Below are 14,143 nucleotides of genomic sequence, written 5' to 3'. Positions count from 1 at the left end.
AAATGAACCTTTCCACTGGTGCTCCGACTAACGGAATAGATCAAGTTGCAGCAACATTATCTAACCAAATGACCATTTACGCATGCAAATGCCGAGTATCCCGGAAAATCCCGTTTTTTCTCAATAATCAAATAAATCTTGATTTCTTGTTATTCAAAATACTGAAGATAAACTTTTATGTGAATTTGGCGTGGATTAAAGAAACGATTTTGAAGCAGCTCGGTGCGGACTTGATAGCGTTTTGATTCGGATAAAAAAAATCATGGACTGAAAAAATCGAAAAACGAAAAATGAAGCTTACAATTTCTAAATCAGTGATCCCCAGTATGCTTACTTTCAAGGGCCACATTGCAATTTTGAACTGTTGAAGCGGGCCGCAGTATATTTGCAATATTTGTTTTTCATTTCAAATTGAATGTTTAAGAAAGTTATTTAGCTCTTTTTAGTGGAATGTTTTCACTGTCATAAGACGAGTTTAAGTAGTACAATTCCATTTAATTCTACCACCTCGTATTACTTTTACATATACGTATTTCGACCTCAACTGTAAAGTCATCTTCAGTGCCTCGTACTACAAAGTAAAGTACGAGACACTAAAATTTCTGTTGTTTCGCATATCCCACGCGATACACGCGTTTGAGTGTTAGGTCGCAACGCGGCCTTATTCAAAGTAGCACGAAAATAGTGCGAATTTGATTTTGACCAACGCGTATCTGATGAGCGGGGACAAAAAAATAACTTCAACTTCACTCAAACAGTTGAAATCCAACACACACTCAAGTCGCCAGACCTTTTTTTTTTAAGATTTTGGCATCAATGTCTAGCATAGAAGAACGTGCTACTGAAAAAAGAGGCATCAATTTTAAACCTTTAAAACAAACTAAACCGACTCTCAACTTAAACCATTCGTCCACAGTTCCCAATGTATCACAATAATCAACGACGCTCATCCCTTTTGCCATCCAACCGTCACCATCTCCATGCCGGACCCACTGGTGATGCCCCTCGTTTCCATCCCACCGGACGACAGCTCATTCGTATCGCTCACATCAGTCGCACTCACACCCGCCGCATGGCGCTTCCACGCACCAGCGATCCCATTCCTACTTTTACCGCCTCCGCCGCCGCCCGGCACGATGCGCCGTACTCACTCGATGTTCATGATTTTTTTGAACGCCTTCCGGAACTCCGGGTTGAAGATGGTGTAGATGACCGGGTTGACGAAGCTGTTCATGTAGCCGAGCCAGGTCGTCAGGATGAAGGCCGTCACGCCCGGCTGGCAGGTCATGTCCAGCTTGGTGCACATCGCGTCCATGATGTTGCAGGTGAAGAACGGCACCCAGCAAATAAGGAATACGCCTGCCGGAAAGGGAATAAAATTAGAGAAACACAAAAAAAACGAAACGGTTAGCGTCAATTGCAACAACGGGTGAAAGTGCGAAGCTGCGCTACATGGATAGTTGGTACGTAATTGAATTCAATGCGGCACTTGTTGCACCCACCCGACAAGGATGCGAGAAATGTTTGTTTTTCCTTGCGGGCGGAAAAATGGAAATTTTAATCGAGTTGCAGTTGTTTGGTTCATTAGAAAGCATTGTTGAAAATCATGATGTTTGCCAGGAAAAAAGTACTTGCATATATTCACGATGTACATGATGAGATTCAGTTTTATGTAAACAACCGCTACCGAAGCACAGGATAATATGCATAAATCCAAATAAAAGTTTTCCCTCGCAATTTAACGTTTCGTTTTAACGTTGTATCAACACTATAACTAGCGCTCGAAATGGCACTGGCCTGCAGTATCACATTGGTGCAGGTTGCGCAGCTTTCTATACAGTTGTTGGTTGCACTAGTGGCCATGGGCGTCTCTGGGAAATGCTGCAGCAGCGTGAACATAATCTGAAAAGCTCTAGATGATCAAATAATGAAAAAAAAAGCAGTACCTGGAAATTGGATTTGGATTTTTTTTTCTGATTTTGAAGAGAATTACAGGATTTACTGGCAGGGGTATTGTCATATCACACTAAGCGCCAACAAAAAAAATACTCATTTTTCTGCCTAAGCTCCCGTTTAGTTATTCTACTTGATAACAAATTGAATCGGATATCTTCCATCCTCATAAATTAGAATATCCAACAAAAAAGGAACAAACAAAATATCACAAGTCAGTTAAAAAGCCGCTTGGTGCGGTTTGGCAGAATCTCTACCATTTGATGCATAATGGTAGTATATGTATTGATCAATTTGATAGATTTTATTTGTTTTCGTGATCAATATTGGAGAAATGGTAAAACAAGTTGAAAAATATGTTTTTGGGATGAGCTAGATTATCCAAACTGTCCCTGAGTTCAGAACTTGCGATCTGCGTTGATATACAGCCATGATACAATCTATTACGTCATTCCAAGTTTGGATATGTATACACCCATGCCTAAAACATATTCCAGAAGATCAAGTGACATGGTCAGAACGTTTTGGAATATTCTGGGTCATTCAAACCGTCCTTAAGTTCGGAACTTAAGATCTGCAGCCACGACAATAGCTTTTTTCGTCACTAGAAGCTTGGATATGTATTCCACCATATCCATAACATTGATTTCTTTCGGCGATTGCATTCTTAATATTAGTAGCAAATACTTTTTTGCTCCTACATCCGACGTTTCAGTTAATTTATGTAACCCTCTAAATTAATCGAAACATCGGATGTAGTAAAGCGCTTTTATGACCAAAATAAGTTCTCTTATATAGCTAAAACTTTTAGATGGTAAGGCCGAAAGTTGTCTGGCCCAATATATTAGATTTGGCTAAAGCCCATCTATAATTATCTTGCCGAAAATATCATTTGATCGTTCCTTTGGCTGAAATAAACAGTTGACCGAAAATGTCATTTGGTTTTTGGCCGTTTGGTTACTTAGCAAGTTGCAGTCGGCTGAAATGGTCATTTTGCCAGAAAAGCCTTTCCTTTAATAGATAGTTTTGCAGAACACGCCGTTTGGCTTTAATGTTTGTTTTGGAGAATGGACACTTTCGGATCAAATGACTCTTTCTGTCGAACGACCATTTCTACCAAAGGGCATTTTCGTTCAAATGGTCTACTCAGTCATACGACTTTTTCGGCCAAACGCCCATTTCGGTCAAATGACATTTTGAGCCAAATAATCCGTTAGGGCAAACCACTTTTCTCGATCAAATTACCAATCCGACAGAATGAGTCTCTCGACTGTTTGTCGCTTTCCGCGAAACACATTTTTATTAAACCATTTTCGACCAAACACTTTTTTGATCAAACGTTTAATTCGGTCCAATGGACCTTGGCTAGAAGACTTTTGTTTTTGTTATTCGAATAAATGGCTTTTCGTTGAATGACTTTCGGGAAAACTATTTGGCCGTTAGACATAAGGCCGAAAGGTGTTTGGCCGAATATGTTATTTGGTTGAACAAACCACTAGGCCAGCGGTTCTCAACCTGGGGTACATTTACCCCTGGGGTTACCTTCGCTGGCCCTACGGGGTACCTCGGACAAAAATGCGTAATGGCGGACATATTACAATTTCAATCAAAATTCATTGATAAAGTTTTGATGAGGCCGATACAAATATTTAAAACCTATTTTGTCTCCCCTCCCTCGGATTTTTTTTGCCAAAAAATAATATTTTGAGGGGGCAACAAAATAAATTTCGGATAATTTTGAAGATTTTCAAAACATTCTTTAACAAATCCGAAGAGTTTTTTGATTTTTTTTATTTTCATATTTATTTTTTATTATCCCCTCCCCCCCTTTGACCTTTCGGAGACCAGAAGGACAAAAAGTTTTTTTGTCTTTATTATCGAGACTTTCAGCCCGAGGCTAGCTCGTTTCGCGAACAAAAAGTTAATTAAATATTTGTAACGGCCTAAATGTGTATTTTCTGTTTCAAAAATTTATATTGTACATAATATGTAATGCGATCAATAAATCCCAATTGAATCCTGCCTTCCACAACCAGCACGATGTATGAAGGGCTGCGGAACAAAAGATCAAACGAACAAAACGTCGAATGAACAAAATTTTTTTTTTTTTTCATTAACACTCGGTTGTTTCATTGCAAGAGGATTAGAAGCATCCTTTTACGCCTCTCAGAAGCCTTCTTCCAAGCAGCTCGAAGGCTTCCTTTCAAAAGGTTCGGAAGCATCCTTTCAAGAGGTTCAGAAGCCTCCTTTCAAGAGGTACGGAAGCCTCCTTTCAAGAGGCTCGGAAGCCTCCTTTCAAGAGGCTCGGAAGCCTCCTTTCAAGAGGCTCGGAAGCCTCCTTTCAAGAGGCTCGGAAGCCTCCTTTCAAGGGGCCTGGAAGCCTCCTTTCAAGAGGCCTGGAAGCCTCCTTTCAAGAGGCTTGGGAGCCTCCTTCAAGAGGCCTGGAAGCCTCCTTCAAGAGGCTCGGAAGCCTCCTTCAAGAGGCCTGGAAGCCTCCTTTCAAGAGGCTCGGAAGCCTCCTTTCAAGAGGCCTGGAAGCCTCCTTTCAAGAGGCTCAGAAGCCTCCTTCAAGAGGCCTGGCAGCCTCCTTTCAAGAGGCCTGGCAGCCTCCTTTCAAGAGGCTCGGCAGCCTCCTTTCAAGAGGCCTGGCAGCCCTTCAAGAGGCCTCAGCAGCCTCCTTTCAAGAGGCTCGGCAGCCTCCTTTCAAGAGGCCTGGCAGCCTCCTTTCAAGAGGCTAGGAGCCTCCTTTCAAGAGGCTAGGAGCCTCCTTTCAAGAGGCCTGGAAGCCTCCTTTCAAGAGGCTCGGAAGCCTCCTTTCAAGAGGCCTGGAAGCCTCCTTTCAAGAGGCCTGGAAGCCTCCTTTCAAGAGGCCTGGAAGCCTCCTTTCAAGAGGCCTGGAAGCCTCCTTTCAAGAGGCCTGGAAGCCTCCTTTCAAGAGGCTTGGAAGCCTCCTTTCAAGAGGTTCGGAAGCCTCATTTCAAGAGGTTCGGAAGCCTCCTTTTAAGAGGTTCGGAAGCCTCCTTTCAAGAGGTTCGGAAGCCTCCTTTCAAGAGCCTTTCTAGAGGCTCGAAAGCCTCTTTTCAAGAGGCTCAAAAGCCTCCTTTCAAGAGGCTCAAAAGCCTCCTTTCAAGAGGCCCCGAGCCTCTTCCCAAAAGGCTTGGAAGGATCCTTTCAAGAGGCTCGGATACCTTTTTCCAAGAGGCTCGGAAGCCTTCTTTCAAGAGGCTCGGAAGCCTCCTCTCAAGAAGCTCAAAAGCCTTCTTTTCTAGAGGCTCAAAAGCCTCCTTTTCTAGAAACTCAAAAACCTCCTTTCAAGATGCTCGGAAGCCTTCTTGCAAGAGGCTCAAAAGTCTCCTTTCAGGAGGATCAGAAGGCTCCTTTCGAGAGGCTCGGAAGCCTCTTTTCAAGAAGTTCGGAAGCCTCCTTTCAAGTGGTTAGGTTGCCTCCTTTCAAGAGGCTCGGAAGTCTACTTTCAAGTGGTTCGGAAGCCTTCTTTCAAGAGGCTCGGAAGCCTCCTCTCAAGAGGCTCGGAAGCCTCCTTTCAAGAGGCTCGGAAGGATCCTTTCAAGAGGCTCGGAAGCCTCCTTCCAAGAGGCTCGGAAGCCTTCTTTCAAGAGGTTCCGAAGCCTCCTTTCAAGAAGCTCAAAAGCCTTCTTCTCTAGAGGCTCAAAAGCCTCCTTTTCTAGAGACTCAAAAACCTCCTTTCAAGATGCTCGGAAGCCTTCTTACAAGAAGCTCAAAAGCCTCCTTTCAAGAGGATCGGAAGGCTGCTTTCGAGAGGCTCGGAAGCCTCTTTTCAAGAGGTTCGGAAGCCTCTTTTCAGGTGGTTAGGTTGCCTCCTTTCAAGAGGCTCGTAAGCCTGCTTTCAAGAGGCTCGGAAGTCTACTTTCAAGTGGTTCGGAAGCCTTCTTTCAAGAGGCTCGGAAGCCTCCTCTCAAGAGGCTCGGAAGCCTCCTCTCAAGAGGCTCGGAAGCCTCCTCTCAAGAGGCTCGGAAGCCTCCTCTCAAGAGGCTCGGAAGCCTCCTCTCAAGAGGCTCGGAAGCCTCCTCTCAAGAGGCTCGGAAGCCTCCTTCCAAGAGGCTCGGAAGCCTCCTTCCAAGAGGCTCGGAAGCCTCCTTCCAAGAGGCTCGGAAGCCTCCTTCCAAGAGGCTCGGAAGCCTTCTTTCAAGAGGTTCCGAAGCCTCCTTTCAAGAAGCTCAAAAGCCTTCTTCTCTAGAGGCTCAAAAGCCTCTTTTTCTAGAGACTCAAAAACCTTCTTTCAAGATGCTCGGAAGCCTTTATACAAGAAGTTCAAAAGCCTCCTTTCAAGAGGATCGGAAGGCTCCTTTCGAGAAGCTCGGAAGCCTCTTTTCAAGAGGTTCGGAAGCCTCTTTTCAAGTGGTTAGCTTGCCTCCTTTCAAGAGGCTCGTAAGTCTGCTTTCAAGAGGCTCGGAAGTCTACTTTCAAGTGGTTCGGAAGCCTTCTTTCAAGAGGCTCGAAAGCCTCCTTCCAAGAGGCTCGGAAGCCTCCTTCCAAGAGGCTCGGAAGCCTTCTTTCAAGAGGTTCCGAAGCCTCCCTTCAAGAAGCGCAAAAGCCTTCTTCTCTAGAGGCTCAAAATTCTCTTTTTCTAGAGACTCAAAAACCTGCTTTCAAGATGCTCGGAAGCCTTCTTACAAGAAGCTCAAAAGCCTCCTTTCAAGAGGATCGGAAGGCTGCTTTCGAGAAGCTCGGAAGCCTCTTTTCAAGAGGTTCGGAAGCCTTTTTTCAAGTGGTTAGGTTGCCTTCTTTCAAGAGGCTCGTAAGCCTGCTTTCAAGTGGTTCGGATGCCTTCTTTCAAGAGGCTCGGCAGCCTTCTTTCAAGAGGCTCGGAAGCCTTGCTTCAAGAAGCTCAGAATTCTTTTTTCAATAGGCTTGGAAGCATACTATCAAGATGCTCAGAAGCGTTCTTTCAAGATGCAACGGAAGCTTCCTTTTAAGTGGCTCGAAAACCGCCTTCAAGAGGTTCGGAAGCCTCTCTACAAGAGGCCCAGAAGCCTCTAATGAAAAGGCGGGGAAGCCTACTCTAAAGGGACTTAAGAGCTTAAAGGAGCTTCCCTTCAAAGGGCACGGAATCATGTTTCCAAGAGGATTGGAAGCCTACTTTCGAGAGTGGGTACCTCAAATCATGCAAAAGGTTGAGAACCGCTGCACTAGGCCAAAATCTATCTGGCCGGCAATTTTATTTAGCTAAAATGGACATATGGTCGAAAATGTCTTTCGGCCGACTGCCCATTTGGCCGAAAAAGTCGTTTGACCAAAAAGTTTTTTGGCCAAAGTGGTCGTTTTGCGTTGGTCGTTGGCCGAAAATGTTATTTGACCAAACGGGTGGATATTTTTGACCATATTACCCGTTCAGTAATCAAACATTTGGCCGATGGACCAATTCACATTTTCGGCCAAATGGATATTTCTTTCAAACAGCCATTTTGGCCGAACGACATTTTCGGCCTCATAACATATTTTCCCAAACGAGCACTTCAGCCAAACGACGTGTTATGGAAGAGTCGACCAAGAATTCGACCGAAATACCAATTCGGCCGTATGTCGCTTTGGCCAAAAGAAATTTTTGGCCAAACTGTTTTCCGTTGTATAACCGTTTGACTTGATGATTTTCGACTCAACGTATTTTTCGGCCAAATGGCTTTCGCCAAATGATTATCGGACAAACGACCCTTCTGCTGTTTTAAAATAATTTTCCATTTCCGAAGAATTTTTTATGGACAATACAAAGAACTACCTGTAGAAATCCAAAGAAATTTCTTCCAAATTTTTATTTTTGTGTTTCCGAACGGTTTCCCGTAGAAATTTAAAACCAAATCACGTTGAAGTTCTGAACTGTTTTGGTTAAAATGTCGTAAAATTCACCGTGGAAAATCCGAAGAATTTTTTAATCTTGTGTAAATTCCAACCAATTTCTTATGAAAATTTCGAACAATTGCTCAATAAAAACTTTCCGTAGATTTCCCGAACATTTTCCTGTTGAATGTTGAAAACATTAAGAAACTAAAGTAAAAAATATCCACGCCGATTCACGCAGCCGCCGCCGGCTAAAATGGTTTTCGACGTTACACCGAAAACGCCGTCACCTTCTTCTTTGAGAACCAGGATTTGACCAGACTTGGTGTGTGTTTCGGGTCATTATCTTGCTGAAATGTCCACTTTTTTGGCATGGTCTTTTTAGCGGATGGAAGCATAGTTGTCTCCAGTAGTTCCTTGTACACGGGAACAGTCATGATGCCTTGCATTCGACGGATAGGACCGACGCCATTTTGACTGAAACACCCTAAGAAAAAGTCCTGGTAGTACAATAATATTGAACTTCACATTTCTAGCAACTTACCCCAAACCATGACACTTCCGCCTCCATGTTTGACTGTAGGAACCTGATATAGGTATTGGATTGTATCGTTGTCCTTGTGGTCTTCGTACATATCTGATACAGTCCGATGAAAATAAGTTGAACTTGCTTTCATCAGTCCACAGAACTTTTTCCCAGTCAGACTTCGACCAGTATTGGAACCGTCTGGCAACCGTCTACGGTTTTTCATGGATATCAGCGGCTTCTTTGCTGGTCGACGGGCGAAGAGTTTACCTTCACAGAGACGCCATCGGACACTTCGGGAGCTCAAGTTGAGGTTCAAGTGCTCTGCAGCATACTTTGTGACGTCGATTGCATTCTTACGAGGGTCATCTTTGACGATCCGGATCATGGCTTTCCGTTGATTTTCGCGGATGGCCACTCCCTGGCTTCCTCTCTGTTGACTTAGACTGCGAAAATGCCTTGCAAATCCTCCCTACTGTTGTGTGACAGACGTCAAGCTGCTCAGCAATCTGTCGGTTCGTTTTACCGGATTTTTTGGCCTGTACAATGGCAAAACGTGCATCTCTACTCAACACTTTCCTCAATAACTAATTGTCGAAATTAATTTATTGGCTTTTTTCGGTGATAATTCTACTACTCAAAGCGAAGGGAGTAGATGAAAGTAATGAAGATACAGATTCGATTGACACCGCAAGCGAGCAGCAAGTGTGAAATGAATAGAAACTGAAAGATTAGCAGAGGGCCATATTAGAATCGCTGTTATTCTGCCTAACGTCCACCCAGGAACGGCTTGGATAGTAACGTGGTGATCACTGTACCATCAAGACAGGCTGCAACAATGCTTGTTCTGTAATATGGCCCTCTGCTAATCTTTCAGTTTCTATTCATTTCTCACTTGCCGCTCGCTTGCGGTATCAATAGACGAATCCAAGTAAAAATAAGAAGAAGACACACGACGGTGTTAACTTTGACAGATCCTACAGCACAGCATAGGGAGATCATTTTAAAATGGTTATAATAAATTCTAGACAAATTAAAATATAATCTTTGTACCTGGCACCAAATTGATCATCTTTGCACAAAAAGCATGACTATTCGTTTGCACATAAAGTGCATGACCTCCACATTGCACAAGTTTCGCTATTGCTATTGGTTATGTGTGTTGCTAAGCTTGATTCCTTCGTTATCTGATGGCTCTGCATTGTGCAACCGCTTCAACTCATCAGAGGTGCTGTCGTCGATGGTGGAAATGTATGGAAAATGAACAGATATGCAACTTTTTATAAAAATAAATGGTATTCGACAGCAATCTGGTGCCCTTAGCTTACCCCCAAACCCTAAGCTGATACGCCATTGACACCATGTCCAACTATCAGGATTCACAAGGTTGCTCACCGAAACGGTGCGGCTGTAAAACATAGCAGTGCAGTTTCTAGCACCAGTTGTACAATTGAAAAGTGTCAGTGGAAAAGCAGGGCTTCAGCTCCGAAAAAAAAACAAACTTTTTACTACCGATTCCACTTTTGCATACCGAAAATGCACTCAGCGGATCGCCCAACGAACCGACCAACTGTCATGATCATAATCATCATCATCATCAACAACAGCAGCGCCACCCGCCCATGGTCGCCGCACAAGCAACAACTCCACAATTCGTTGCATGTTGTTTTCTGTTTTCCTTACGGGAGGATGCAATCAGTTTGAGCATGGCAAACGGCAGCGTCACGAGCTGGAAAGGGAATTTTTATTTTTACAATCCACTCATCTTTTCGGATTATCCACATGCCACCAAATGGTGTGGTGTCTGCGAAAGAGTACCGTAGACCGATGGGGAGTTGTTTCGGTTTTGCGCCTTTTTGGTTGCAACAAAATCGGGATTTTCGCAAAAAAAATCGAACACACTCAATCGGGTAGTGATTGATGGGATCCTTGTTTCGTATTGTATTTTCGATGTACAGGGATTGACGAGATATGTACCCACACAGTTAAAAACTCTGATAATTACACGCTACGGAAAATTTGAACCCTTATTTTTGTGTTCAATAGCCTCTAATTGTATATCCAACCTTTTCTTGTGCGCAATATTGAATGCAAGCTCCATACAGACTTAATTTTTTTACCGGGAACTCAGCAAAATGTTGAACTTTTACCAAGATTCGCACAGCCGTGCCCCAGCAAACATGTTTTTTGCTGAGATTTCTGTCAAAATTTCTGAAAATCAGCAAATAATTTGCCGAAAATCAGCTAACAAACGTCATTTTTTCCGGAATATCAGTTTTTCATTTTGCTGGCGCACGGCTGTGCGGATTTTTGCCGAGCTGCAGAAATAAAAACTAAGTGTGTAGTAAAGACAATCTGTAGTTTTAAAAAATGATGGAAAGTTGAGTCGAATCGAACGGAAACTTTTTGTTACATCATATATGCTGTAACATTTTTATACTGTGCGATGGAAGAGGAGTGATTTATAGAAACGAGGACCAGCTACGCACACGCAGAAAACTGACAAAAAGAAGTCTGCCAACATCCTCAAAAGCATGCGGAGTGCAGAGAGGCTGACTGAACCTGGGAGGGAGGTGTGCAGCATCAGACGGTGGGCGATATTATATTCATGTTCAAGAAAGCTGTTGAAGCGAGAGAATTTTACACAAAGCGCTAGTCCAGGAAGGCTCGGGAGAATCATTCCCGCAACTTGACATATCCCCTGAATGTCACCATCAGCACTCAGCAGCCAGAGCAGCTACGGGCGTTTGGGAAATCGTTCGTTTCGACACAAAGAAAGCTCCTGGGCTAGATGGTATACTGAATTGGGTTCTAATGAGGCACAGTATAAAAATGTTACAGCATGTATGATGTAACAAAAAGGCTCCGTTCGATTCGACTCATTTTTCCATCAGTTTTGAGGTCATCGTTACTATGGAGCTTGTATTCAATATTGCATATAAGAATAAGTTGGATGTAAAATTAGAAGCTATCGAACACAAAAATAAACGTTTAAATATTTCCATGGCGTGTCATTTCCAGAAGTTTTAACTGTGCGGTGCTGATGACAAACCCGGACATGATTACAGAAGCCATGTAGAGACACTTGAACTGCCCATGATCGCATATTTGTAACATTTGCATTTTGGTTGATTTTGTAAATCGTTTGTCAATCCTCCCCACAAACTCAATCATTTCCAGCTTACCACAGATAAGCAAGATAGTAAAGCCTATTTTACTGTTGTGGGACTAGATGCAGTAAATTGAGCTTTCTGAACGAATTACATGCTTTTTACAAAATGAACAAAAATGCGAGTGTTACAATTATGCGATCATGGGCAGTGAACGACTGCGTATTTCCCCTTATATGGAAACGCGCACCACCCGGCCTGTGGCGGAGGTCCGATCCCCATGGTGTCGACTTACTGGAAGCTTTTGAGTCTGCTGACCTGGTGCCGCTCAATAATGGTTCACCAACTATCTTCAACGTCCATTCGGCCACCGTCATCGAAGAGAGCACCAGTCGGTCCATTCTCCCCATACTCAAGTGGGAAGTGTCTTTCGACCTTTTTGGGAACACCCACTTACCAATATTGGTCCCTGCCCACGCCTCCGCTCCTAACACCTCCTGGAAGCCACGATGGCGATACGATGCCGCCGACTGGGAGGCATATGACCACCACCTCCGACGCGCCCTTGAGAATAAAACTCCGGCAACACGATCTGAACTCGCCAAGGTGGTCTTGTATGTTGTTGGGGCGGCTATTTCACAGACCAGCAGCCGACATGGACGTAAAGCCCTTCGTTGCTGGTCGGTCGAAGCGCATCGGGTGGTAAAAGCGCGTAGGAAGGCCCTCCGATTCCGTAGGAAATTTCCCGAAAGCCATCAAAGAAAGGTAAGTACGCTACAAACATACAGAGAAAAACATTACGAGTGCCGTGTCTTCATTCAAATAGCCACTGAACTGTTGAGGAAAGAAACGCTCTCAGTACTGTGACAAGCGTTGCTTTTCCCCAGTACCCACCTGAATTCCAGAGGTTCATCACCACTAGATCCTGTTCCATTTTTTCAAAGAGCGATCATTTCAAGTCGTCCTCGGAAAGCAATCCTCCAGAATCTACCCGGAGGGTCGGTTCTGGTGGTAACCTTATTTTTGGTTACTATGAACGGGGTCTTTCGTTTCCTGCCACCCACCGTTTACGTTTAAATTTACGCCGACGACATCCTGAAAAACGTCGTTGGAGACACACCTGGATGCACTCGTATTAGAGCGCAATCCACCGTAAGTGCCGTCCTCCGTTGGGCCACCTCGGTAGGATTTAGCATGACCGCCTGCAAATGCGAACGTGGTCACGTTTGTCGATAGAGGCATCAACTACCAGGACCGTGCATCAAGTTGTGGGAACACTCTATGTCCAATCACAAAATTGTTACCGTACTCGGCGTCTGCAATAACCATGGCCTCACAATTCTGCTTCATTTCCGCTCTGTTAAAGTTAACCAGGGTCCATTTTTTTTAAAGCTTTATTTATGTGTTTTTAGAAGGGTCAACTTTATTAAAACCCTTTTCAAAGTCCCACAGGACCAGCTACAGGGGTATTCGTTGCTGCATTGGAGAAGCCATCATAAACAGCTGGTTTATGTACGGGCTTGAACTCCCATGCATTGCATACCGTAGCCTCCTGAACGTTCTATCCCCGATCGCCTCCGGACTTCTCCCCTCTACGCTTGCCGAGTCTGACTGCGCCGAGGCAGGCATCTTGCCACTTCGCCACCGCATTCTGGCTGCAATATGCATCAAAACTGCTTCTTTCGCCGCTTCGACTGCCGGAAATCCGTCTCCTTGAAGGGAATCAGAACCAACGCGCGCTGTGGCTGGCGTTGGAGACGATACGAAAGCGCTTCATAGGTCGATGGCTGAGTTGCTATATACGGAATACAGGAACAATGAACATCGCTATACCGACGGCTCCGTTTCGAGGCAAGAGTAACCTAACAGTGACAAATACCGTCTAAGACGAATTAAGTACTCCCCATTTAATTCCACCAAATATTTTTTGATATATTTGCAGATACTCGACGATGTCGAGTCAAGTATGAGACACTGAAGACGACCACACAGTTGTGGTCGAAATACGTATCTGCAAAGATATCGAAAATTATTTGGTGGAATTAAATGGAGAGTACTTAATTCGGCTTAGACGGTTGAATACATTCCACTAAAAGAGCTTTATATATTTTTCTGAGTGACAAATAGTCTTACAAAGCAATGCAGTATTTTTTTCGTCTGCGGCCCTGTTTATCGCTGCCACTACACCCTCCGCCAAACCAATCCTTGTCCTGACTGACTCCGCCAGTGCAATCGCTGCGCTTCGAAGCGATCACCCAAAACACCCATGGATTCTGGCCATTCTCGTCAATGTACAACAATCAACAACCTTCGCGTGGATTTCGGGACATTGTACAGTGCCAGGGAATGTTACAGCTGGTGTCGGTCACTAAGGCCGGCCTTTTATTACTTTAGTTCCCCTGGCTGACACCAAAATCAAGATTAAAAGAATCGTCAGTCAGGATTAGGAGAACCAGTGGGTTGCCTACAATTCCACACAGCTACGGAAGGTTAAGTGATCAACAGTTCCATGGAATGAAATACGCAGCCACAGGGTTCAACAGATCATCACTCGTCTTCGCACCGGCCAAACCCGTTTTTCGCATAACTTCAGTGGTACTTCATTCCAGACTTGTTGAATTCCATCGAACATGTGCTTTGCCGGTGTCCAAAGTTTGACACTCTCCGATCCTGCTTCAGCCTATCAGCCTTCGTTTCCTCAAAGACAGACCCGAGCAGCACAAGTTAGGCAAATCTGGTT

General features: G+C 44.2%; 1 protein-coding gene across 1 annotated transcript in view; it reads right to left on the bottom strand.

Moving 5' to 3' along the window:
• Nucleotides 1–662: 662 nt before the first annotated feature.
• The window catches only part of LOC134226697 (dopamine D2-like receptor), a 1,014,775-nt gene continuing 1,001,294 nt past the window's right edge, over nt 663–14,143 (bottom strand). The window contains exon 12 of the mRNA XM_062707645.1: nt 663–1,359. Within this exon, the coding sequence (XP_062563629.1) occupies nt 1,148–1,359 (212 nt within the window). The 3' untranslated portion in view covers nt 663–1,147. The remainder of the gene's footprint in view (nt 1,360–14,143) is intronic.

This window comes from Armigeres subalbatus, chromosome 3 (genome assembly GCF_024139115.2).
Source record: "Armigeres subalbatus isolate Guangzhou_Male chromosome 3, GZ_Asu_2, whole genome shotgun sequence".
NCBI lineage: Eukaryota > Metazoa > Arthropoda > Insecta > Diptera > Culicidae > Armigeres > Armigeres subalbatus.
The sequence above is the reverse complement of the archived record's forward strand: the minus strand, read 5'-3'. Positions and strand labels throughout refer to the sequence as shown.